This window comes from Crocodylus siamensis, chromosome 6 (genome assembly GCF_052110815.1).
Source record: "Crocodylus siamensis isolate JL-2025a chromosome 6, ASM5211081v1, whole genome shotgun sequence".
Lineage (NCBI taxonomy): Eukaryota > Metazoa > Chordata > Crocodylia > Crocodylidae > Crocodylus > Crocodylus siamensis.
In genome coordinates this window covers 25,718,283-25,729,570 of record NC_143400.1, presented here as the reverse complement: position 1 = coordinate 25,729,570, position 11,288 = coordinate 25,718,283, and the positions used below count along the sequence as shown (strand labels likewise).

The window sequence follows — 11,288 nt, the reverse complement described above, 5'->3', positions numbered from 1 at the left end:
CGGCTGCATTTCCAACCCTGCCTGAAGCCCTGGCTAGGGACTTGACTTCCAAATGCCCACCCGGCATGTGAAACCGGCCCAGCTCTGACCCCCCACGGAGCAGCTGAGCCCCAGCCCAGCCTGCCAGGAGCCCTTGGCCTGACTTGGCCACTCTCCATCCTTCGCCCTCACTGCAAGCACAGCCACTCTGACCCTCGCCCCCAGGCTGCACGGAGGACCCAGGAGTCCTGACTCCCGATCATCCTTTTTCGGCCTCTTTCTTTTGCTGAAAGTCCGATCGCAGCGCTCTCCGGAAGTTACCATCCTCAGCCCAGCCATTAGACACCTGTGTTGCTTGCACAAGGGGTTCGCAGTGATGCAGCAGGATCCAGGAGATCCAGTGTGCAGAGAAGAGCCCACACCTGTCACCACTTCCCCCCTCCCCTGCCTCAGTGTCCCAGGTCTGCCTACCAATGCACCTGCCCCTGGGGCCCCAAAACATCCCACCCTTCATCCCCAACACCCTGGGAGGAGGAGGGTCCAACAGCTGCACTCACCAAGGGGAGGCAAGGCAGCGTCATGGGATTGTCCTACCCTGGCCTGTGCGGCATTGGAGGCTGGACATGTTGCCCAGCTCCCTCCGTGCTGAGGCTCCCTGGGGGCAGAGCTGGGGACAGGACTAACCTGTCCCAGGCTCCACGTGGCCCCTGCTCAGCTGAAGGAACAGGGTCAGTCCTTGCCCCTGGCTGTGGCCACGACCTCCCTGCAGCCCTGGGGTCCCGGGATAAAGGGGAGGATTGACAGGGACCAGACAGGGGTCTGCTCTCACCAGGAGCACGGCTTACCCCCGAACAGAAGAGTCTGCTCCAGGGTGGGGGCCATTCCCCAGGGCACCAGGTCTGTGAGCTCAGAGCAGGACTGGGACCAGGACTCAGACAGATCCACACCCCCTCCGGTGCCACTCACCATCTCCCCCTCCCGCCTGCTGCCGCCGTCCCTGATGCAGGGGGCAGCGGGGAGGTATCCAGACGTGCTTGTGCTCTGCAGTAGGGCTCATCTTAATGCACTTGGTTCACAGGGACCATGGGCTCCAGAGCTGCATGTTTTAGTGCTGCAGACCAGGATAATAAGGTCTCTGTGACCTCTGTGCAGACTGTGTTAATGCACGTGAGCAAACTATTTCCCTTTGGTGTGTCTTGGTTTCTCCATTTGTCATTGGACTTAATTACACCCTTCTGTAGGAGTATGAAGAAAGCATGACTGTCTTCTTGGATCGTAACATGTCTGGGCACAAGAGGCAGTTCAATTTTGGAAAGGGGTATGACCTCCGAAGTACAAACCCTTGTACAGAATGAGTGAGTAGTTAGCGGACAGCTCATGGTGTGAGGACAAGGTGGAGCTGGCGGGTAGGAAACAGTGGGGCCAAGGTGTGTGGCTCTGGGGTCTTGCGGGTGGGTGCGGTGGGCAAGGATGATCTTTTGTGGAGACAGGACTCACCCAAGCAGATACCGTCATGTCCCCCCTCAGTTCTGCCCTCCACATACACAAGTGCACACACACATGCACATATGCGCACATACACTACCCTGCCAAAGGAAAAAAACAAAAAGGGAAAAAATGCCCTTCCTTCATAACACGTGAATAAGGAGGGGTTGCTGCTCCTGTGCTCTCAAGGCTGGTGGGGTTGCAGGGTCTCAGTCAACCATGATTAGGCTGGGGTAAGGGGACAGGAAGAGCAGTCTCTGAGTGTGCACACTAGCACGGAGGAGTAATTGTTCATTCCTTCCTCACCCAAGATCGCGCTCTCACTTGGCTGGGGAAGCACTTGGGTCAACAATAACAGGTGCGTGGGAAGAGGATATGCCCTTGGCAAGGGAGTGGCAGTCCTGGGTGCCAGGCTGTGCTAAGAGGATTCTAGTTTTTCTTTTTTCGAACTTGTTACTGTGAAATGCAGAACCTGTCCTGCAAGCAAGGACCAGGGCCCAGATTGCACTTGCCCTGGGCATGCCAGAAATATTAGTCTACACAAGCTGGCTCCCCCTTGCTCAGCCTCCTGGTCCCAGGACTGCTGCACTTTTGGCTTTGCAGTTTCAGTTGAAGAGCGGAGGATGCCCTTAGCCAATTCTTCACCCAGGGGGGTAAAGACATGTTTCTGCAAAGAGAGAGATGTGGGTCAGACCCCCTCAGGCTGATGAGGTCCTGAAACACAAACCTTACTACCTCTTCCTGGACAGGGCCAACAACTGCTGGGCTATTGAGCAAAGCCTGGGTTGCAACACCTCCAAACCGAGACACAGCATTGCACCTCTACAGTGGGTGTATCTATGCTTGCGCTGAACTGTGCAGTAGGTTAATTTGCTGCAACGTAAAGCATCACAGCCTATACGTGCAATGCTATTAGACTGCAGCAAACTAATTTTTGGTGCATAAGATAGCACTGTCAGGGATAGTACTATCTTATGGCAGTGAAAATAACTGCACCTAAAAGCACACGACACTGATAGGGCATGTTAATTGTGCCTGGTCAGCCCAGCCAGCCAGGGGCCAGATCCTCTGCTTCTGCCAGCCCCTTTGCTGTCCAGAGCCTGAGGCCGAGCCCCAAGGCCTGCTGCCAGCCCAGGACTGATCCACCCCAGCACAAACTGCAATGGTCCCGGGGCACATGCACCCAAGAGCAGCTGATACCAACACGAACTCTGCCAGGGTTTATCATGTCGCCTGAATGGCACGTGTCGATGCACCCACTGATGGTGTAGGGACCTTAAGTGTATTATGGAGCCATTTTGGATCATTGTCCCGGCACAAATTCTTTAAACTTAGACGGGGCAATGCCCAAGCTGAGGCACAAACTGAAACACCAGCTATCTTCCCTGCCCAAATGCAGTGGGGCTGGACCCAATGATTTGTAAGGTCCCTTCCAGCCTCAAACAATTATGAAACTGTGAAACCTGCCTGAAGCATTTTCTTTCCTAGACCCATGCAGAGGGGTTTCCACAGCACTCCCTGCTAGGGGAGCCTTGTCTTGGCTGGAGCCCCAGCAACCTGTTCCCCCAGCCATCCTCCTGGTCTAGAGTGCCTAAGATCACTGTTCCCCCAGCGCACTCCTCCCGGGGGGTTATAGTCATGGCTTTACATGCTTGTGCTCGCTCACTAATAAGCCCCCTGGTGCTAATTTGCAGCTGTGCCCATCCCTGCCAGCCCCAGGAACAGTGCTTCCAGAGCTAGGCATGCTGGGCAGAAAAGAGATCGCTGGGACCAGCCGGGAGGCAGGATGGAGAGGGGAGCGTCCTGAGGTCAATCGCTCCAGTGAAGGCAATGCAGAGTGAGTCTCCACCCATCACAATTTTTCTTTCTCTCTCCTCATTTCCCAATCCTTTTTCTCGCTTTCTTTCTCTTGACTATTGTGCTCTGCTTATAAAAGGCATGTATATTCACAGAAAAAAAAGAATAGAGCTAAACGTGCTATATACCGAGGGTTGTTTTATAGTTTAGTTACCCAAATGTATATTCTATTCTGGAAAAAAAAATCTGCTGTGGTGAAGCATTGGGCATTTTTTACATAACTGTTTAATATGTCAGACATAAGTTGACTGAGTGGGTTGCATGCATTTGCCTCGTATTTGATTGATAGCTCCACAGGCTGAGACTAGCCCAGGATGCCCTAACTGAGTCATCCCTGAATTGGGAGGGCTGATAATAAGAGCTATTATCTTGCTATCCATTTCCCTTTCACTCCTTACTAGGATTGTTAGGGACCAGGACGTATTTTGGCTTTCCCCACTGAAGATGAAGGTTGGGATGACCAAACCCTCCCTTCTGTTGGCAGCAGAGATAGAGCAAGTCATGGCATCCCAGGTCAGGGGTCACTTAGAGAATCTAGATGCTTTCAAGTTGGCAGGGCTGGATGGGATACCCTGAGGGTACTGAAGGAATGGGTTGAGGTAATTTAGGAGCCATTGGCTATTCCTTTTGAGAGCTCATGTAGATTGGGATCCCAGGTGAGGAGACTGAGGTCCCAGATAACTGGAAAAGGGCAAATATAGTGCCCATCTTTACATGGGGGAAGGAGGAGGATGTGGGGAGCTATGAACTGCTCAGCCTGAGCTCTGTACCCAGAAGGACCATGAAGCAGGTGAAGCGCCTAGGGGAGAATAGGGAGGTAAGGATCAGTCAGCATGGATTGACCAAAAGTAAGTCAGTTATGGATGACCAACCTGATTTCCTTCTATGATAAAGTGACAGGCTTGGTGGATGAGGGGAGAGCAGTGGATGTGGTATACCGTAACTTTAGCAAGCCTTTTGACACTGCATCTCCTGACGTCCTCATTAGCAAGCTAAGGAAATACAGACTAGATGAAGCTGCCCCCCGCCACTTGCTTATGACAATGAATAATAAATATCACCGACCCCTGTGTGTGTTACAGGACTCCACGCTGATGGGATGGAGCAGGGGAACGGCACAGAAGTGGTGAAGTTTGTGCTGCTGGGACTAGCGCAGACCCAAGAAGTCCAATTTTTCCTCTTTATCTTGTTTCTCATCTTCTACTCGCTGGTCCTCCCAGCTAATATCCTCATCATCCTCACTATCCAAAGGGACCGCTGTCTGGGCTCCCCCATGTATTTCTTCCTAGCCAACCTGGCCTTTCTGGACATCTGCTACTGCTCCATCACCCCACCAAGGATGCTTGTCGACTTCTTTTCCCAACGCAAGGCTATCTCCTACAGGGCCTGCATGGCCCAGCTCTTTTTCCTCCACTTCTTGGGGGGGGCTGAGATCTTCCTGTTGATCTCCATGGCCTTTGATAGGTACGTGGCTATTTGCAAGCCCCTGCACTATACCACTGTGGTGAACAGGGGGGTCTGCTGGACCCTGGTAGCAGCTGCTTGGACAGGGGGTTTCACTCACTCCATCATCCAGGTCATCCTTATCATCCATCTCCCCTTCTGCGGTCCCAATCAGCTGGACAACTTCTTTTGTGACGTCACCCAGGTGATCAAGCTGGCCTGTGCTGACACCTACCAGCTTGAATTTATCATATTCATCAATAACAGCCTGGTCATTTTAGTAAGCTTCCTCCTCCTGCTGATCTCCTACGGGGCCCTGCTGGTCCGACTCAGGGCAAGCTCTTCCCATGGGAAGAGCAAAGCAGCCTCCACCTGTGTCACCCACATCATCATTGTCTTTGTCATGTTTGGCCCAGCCATCTACGTCTACTGCCGGCCCTCCCGTAGCTTCCCCATGGACAAGGTGGTGGCCGTCTTCCACACCGTGGTCTTCCCCCTTGTGAATCCCATGTTCTACACGCTGAGGAACAGGGAGATCCTCAGTGCTATGAATAGGCTAATGCACAAACACAAGCCCTGGAGAGGGAACTAGAACGGAGAATAAAACCCTGAAGGGACTGAAAATAGTTTTGATGGGGAGGCCAGATTCTGATGTGCTTGAAGGCACAGAAAGTCTATAATAAAGCTGTAGGATTTATGATCCAGAGCAAGGCATGCTTTCACTAGAAATTAGAGGCAGGCACAGAGCCAAGCCATCAAATATTTCAGAAATTCTGAAAGCAAACTGTATATATGCCGGTGCACTATATGAGAGCTGCAGGATTATACAGATAAAAGTTGTATGTACAGTTTCTTACCACACAGTCGAATTACATGATTATGATGGGAGTACAGCAGTAAAATATTTGGTGTTCTGGACACTCACATGCACTCGTTGGTAAAATTGAAGATAATTCTGCAAAATGGAACGAGCGATTGTCTATGGCTTGCTTAGCCATGAAAAGCTGAAGAGTTGCCGTTACTTTGTGAGCCTCATCTAGCTTGTCAGGTTCTAGAGCGGCCATAGGGCAGTGCCTCTCAAGCCAAGTGATTACCAGCTCTGAATCTTTTTTTGCATTAGGGTGCTTGTACTTTTAGAAACGACTGATTACACTTCAACAGGTGACAAATTAGCCAGCATGTATCAAAGTCAATAGAATCCAGTACACCTACTAATGAGACCACAGGGATGAGTGACTCACTCATTAACAAGGTTTCTACAGAAAAAAGTGTAATTGTAGTATCTATGGAATATTAACATCATCATCCTTTAATATCTATTCAATAATGATGTACCGTTTTTAAGTGTTTACTGGGTCATTCTACCTCTTGACAATCTTGTGGATAAGTATAGAGTGCTGGCTCTATACTTATAGAAGTACAGAGCACTATCTTTTTTAGATCTAACAATCCCCTCCTTAGACCCACAGCATCCTTTGGAAAATCCCACCTCTTAGTTTTCACTTGTTCTTTGAGTAGGGAAAAGCAATAAAACAATTCTCTGCTGCAAAGAACTCAAAACAACCACAGTGTGTCAGAATGTTTTTCACACTATGGATTCCTGTTGAAATCTCTGGTTTTTCTTATGAATCGTGTTTGCACACCTAACTACGCTAACAGTACATGGCATTAGTGACTGATGCTACCCTAGTCAGGAGGGGCACATGCCCACCCCCAGCAACCAGTCAGCGACCAGGGCAGGGGTCCCCCAATGGGTAATCTCACTGATTGGTGGGAGGAGGGTCCTCTACAGCCAATCATGCCGCCTGAGAAGTGGCTGCAGCGCTCCCAGAAGTGGCCACGGCGCAATGTCTGGCGCTCCCACTCCCCGGCTGGTGCTCGCAGGGTGGGCACCAGCACTCCTACGTGCCCACCCCCCTCCCCCATCACCTAAGCAGGGAGTGCAGCTTGTCAGGGGGTGCACCAGCACTCTCAGGGGGTGTGTGTGCACCCCCATGCACCCCCTATGTGTTACCACTGGTACATGGCACCCTGCAGGTCCTGAAAAAGGACCTGAAGGCACCTCTGGTGCCATGGCACCCTGATCTAGAGTTTGTATCTACTGCGCCTGACAGCAGAGCTTAGCTTTGCCTCTCTTCTGATTTGGGAGAAGGAGGAAGCCAGCAATTTTGCCTGTGGGAGTGAGAGGGAAAGGCAGAACATGTCCAAGAAGTCCAGAGAAGAGAGAGAGACTTTTAAAATTACTTTTCAGACCTTTCTAATAAAAGCATTCAAAATAAAGGGTAAGAGTACACAACGCACTATGGATGTATAGTACTCATACTATACGTTATAGTACTGCTGTGGGGATTTTTGTGTTTGTGATGTTAAACCCATGATGGGAACTTTCCTCATATGAACAGGCCAAGCTGCATTGAGCAGCTCTTTGAATAACCAGTCAGGATCAGAGCACTCGTTGCACTGGGGGCTACACGGACTCACGGAAATCGGGGCCCTTGTTAGGCCAGGCAGCATGCAGACCCTAAGCAGAATCAGGGCCCCGTTCTGCAGGGCATCGCACTGTCCCTGACTGAGGTGAGGGTCCTCTTTGTGACTGATTCTACACGGGCTTGGCTCCTTCTGGCAGGCACGCGGGTCGTGTGTGTGGGCCAGAGGTAGAATCAGATTGTCTCCTGGCTACAGAATAGGGATTCAAGATGATTAGGTTTCCTCAGAGTCTGTGGGTCGTGAGGCCCAGCGGTTAGCCTGTGGGACAAGGACTCCTGGGTCCTACTGGAGTACAACAAAGGAGCAGGGAGCTTGGATGCCGCCGCTCTGTCCTCAGCTCCAAAGGGTGGGAACGGCGGCTTGCAGGGCTTGTAGCACCAGCTCAGGGAAGGGACTGGCATCTGTTGTGTTGGAGTGGGGCCCGTGTCCAAGACGTTCTGTGTTGTACCCCAGCTCTTGGAAGGCAATGGGGCTACTGTGCAAGAGCACAGGGCAGCTGGCAGCCAGGACGTCAGGATGCTATCGCCTACTCGGGGAAAGGACGGAGGTCTAGTGGTTTAGAGCAGGGGTCTGGGAGTCAGGACTACTTCTGGGCTGTGGGTGCTTCTCCTTGCCCTGCCCAATGTCTGTTTTCACTCAGCAACTCCAGCAGGTCGGTTGGTCCTTGCCTTGGGCCAACCGACCTGCTCCATCCCCACCCCAGCCTGGTCCCCACCCCTACCATCATGCCTGAGGCTCCAACTTCCCTTCCTTTGAGTCACTGCCACAAGCCTCTGCCCTCGACCCTGCTCACTAAGGCACTCTTTGCTCGCAGCAGCGGGTACATCTCCCTAGGATCCTGAGTCCCACCCTGCACGGACACAGGAAACCCGGTCCTGCCCCCAGTGCCCAGCCCTCTCCCACCCAGATGGGATACTCCCAGAAGGTGGCTGGATCTGGACTGAGCACAAGGCAGGGACATGAACTGTTGAGTATGTGGGATGCTGGAGAGAGTCCTGGCTTGTTCTCCCATCCTGATCCTCCCGACCCTCCTAGGCAGCCGCACACAGCACTCCCCCAGTGGAAAGGCTGGTCCACATGGGAATGAGCCCAACTTCCAGCCCCCACCCCATCACTCATTCCCCTCCTGGGACACCAGCTCTGTTTATTGCTTTGGGGACCAGCCTGGCCTCTCCACTTCACACAGGACCTCTGTAGACTCTTGCAGTTGGATTGTAACTTGCAAGTGTTCCTACTGCCCAATTCCTTTTTTTTTTATTGTGTATCTTGATGCCATAAGCTTTTTACAAGTCTGTTTATTATAGGTTGGCCCTGTGAACTTATCTTTATAGCATGTTAACCTGGCAAGCATCCTAACCCTATAACCCTGCCAATTATAGGCTTCTTTGTAAGTCGGCTACTGATAAAAGAGACAAGCAACAGATCTTGTGCCTGACTGTTTATCGGTTACACCCAGAGTACGAGATAACACATGTCTGTGAGTGCCTGTATCTGGCTGCCTGTTACTGTGAAGTAAAAGTTGAAGTTGTAATTTGTAACAAGACAGTACAAACGAAAGGACCAGTGTGGAGAAGAGGAAATTTGGCCAGCAGCAAGTGTTTTGGGAGGCTTCCTGGGTTTTCTCCCATTTTCCATCTATTCTAACAGACATTTTCTGATTTTTTTTTCCCCCTTTGTCTTTCTGGGACTCTCAGAATCCAGCCTAAATCAGTTTTTCCGTAATCTGGTCTAAAAGAGGATAGCACTCTATAAGCCCAAATGCAAAGTGCTATCCTTACAAAGAAGCAATAACATGCACAAATACCAAATTGAGAGTGACCAGGCTCCAGTTCTGGTGCAAAGAGTTTGGGACTGATAATAGAAACCAGGCTGAATGCTCATCAACAATGCAATATGATTGAAAAGAAAAGCTAATCACATGCTGTATGGTTTGTAACAAGAGTGCCATCTGCAAGCCACAGGAAGTGATTCTTTCACTCTATTCAGCAATGGTGAGACATCGTCTGGAGTACTGGGTCTAGTTTTAGGGACCAATCTTTGAGAAAGAAAGGGGGAAATTAAAACGAGTCCAGAAGAGAATGCCAAAAAAAGATTTACAGGTCTAGGGAACCTCACATATGAGGAAAGGTGGAAGAATTGGAGCTATTTAGTCTAGAAAACCATATACTGGGCATGTCTACACAAGATGCTAAATGCACAGTAACCAAATTACATTGTGCATTAGCATGTCATGGCAAAACCCATGCTAATACGCTAATTCACAGTAGTGTTGAGCTACTGCACAATATGATCACTTAAAAATCGTGCATTAAGCATTGATTTAGTACCTGGTAATACAGGTACTAAATTTAATGTGCAGTACTACGGCACATCAATGAACATTGTAGACATGCTCACAAAGAGGTGATTTGATAACCATTTTCAAATTCAAAATACATTGTAGTGAAGGGGATGGAAATCAATGGCTCTCTATGTCCACAGGAAGGGAGGATGAGAAGTAATGGGTTGAAATTGCAGCTATGGAGATTGGGACTGACTACTGAAGTTGGGTTAAGTAGGTCTCACTAGGAGGGTGATTAATCACAGGAAGCAATTGCAAAAAGAGACGGGGGAGTCTCCACCATTGGCAGTTTTTAAGTGCAGGTTAGAAAGCTTTCTGACAAAAAGGTGGCTCAGCAGCTGATGCTAAACATGAAGCTACACATGTGCAGCTCCCTGGCTCGCTTGTTCCAACCATCCAGACACCCGGACTCTGCAATTAGATGTCTAACCCTACCAGGGCAGAAGACTCCAGGCCAGAAAGCTTTCCTGCCTCTTCCATCCTGGCCCTGGACTTGCTCCGTATCAATTCTGCCCATCTCGATCAATCCTGGCCTGCAGTCTCCTGCTATCCCAGCCCCAGGCTTCTTCAAATAGGGATGGGAGAAACATTCATTGGCACAGCTGTGCACAGACCGAGATGACAGCAAGTCTTCAAGTCAAGACTGAGTTGCTAGCAGAGCTGTATTCTGGGGAGCACCAGGCTGGAGAGGCAGAGGGAGCAGCAGGGCATTGGTGAAACCATGTGCGCTACCCCTGGGGCTGGGGTAATAAGTCGATGCAGATCAGGATGGAGGGGCACAGCATCTGCTTGTAAGGGCTGGGCCATCATAGGAGATGTCTCTCTTTCGCCATGGCCTGCTCCCACTTTGTCAATCGTTGCCTTTTATTGCCAGCTTCTTAGAAGCATCTGTTCACCATGTGGACTTGCTAAACTTTTCCTTTGATATTTCCTTGCCTGATCAAGCACCAGGCAGCAGGCACTTGGCACAGGGAGATCAAAGGGAATCTGTGGGGAAGTCAAGGTCAGGACTAGCTGGAGACTGCAGGGCTTTGCTAGTTGTCTCTCTTTCATCCTCTGCCCCCCTCACTTAACAGCTGTTTCCTTTGAAAACTATTTCCCGCAAAGAACCCATTCACCATCTGGATTTACTAATCCTCCCCTCCCAAAATCCCTAGTTTCTTGCCCAGCCAAGGTCCATATAATGTGCACCTGACAGTGATGGAAGCTCAGAGGAAGATCTCCAGTTCAACAGAGGTTTGGACCCACCTGGCAGCTCCAAGGTTAGGTAAGAGGAGACATAGCTGCTCTCTGCAGTCACAGAGACATGGGCAAGAAGCGTCAGTGCTATCCGGCAGGACACCGATCCCCTGGTGGGAACTGGTGTGTGTGTGCGTGTGTGTATGTGCGGGTGCGTGCACGCTGTCTGAAGCAGTTGGTATTGGTGTTCTTGGTGCTAAATGTTGGGGACAGGATCATCCATCTCTTACATCAGGAGTTGAACTCATCTTTCACCCATCTAGAGACCAGACCATGATCTATGGTGGGGACAGGTTGTCTCCTGCCTGCTTCTCTTTGGGGGGAGTTCTTGCCCAAGGAACTTGCTATCTATGGGGTGTCTCCATCCTGCCTTCCTCCAGCCAGTGGGATCCTCCCCTGTGAGCCTCATCACTGAGAGCACTAGTGCTACCCCCAGTCTGTGTGTAGAGGCAGGTAG

General features: G+C 50.6%; 1 protein-coding gene across 1 annotated transcript; it reads left to right on the top strand.

Annotated features, from left to right (window-relative positions):
• Positions 1-4,420: 4,420 nt before the first annotated feature.
• Positions 4,421-5,356, top strand: LOC149861848 (olfactory receptor 4N2-like). The gene has a single exon (XM_090053828.1). It carries the CDS (start codon positions 4,421-4,423, stop codon positions 5,354-5,356), a length of 936 nt encoding a protein of 311 aa, XP_089909954.1.
• The last annotated feature ends 5,932 nt before the right edge of the window (positions 5,357-11,288 follow it).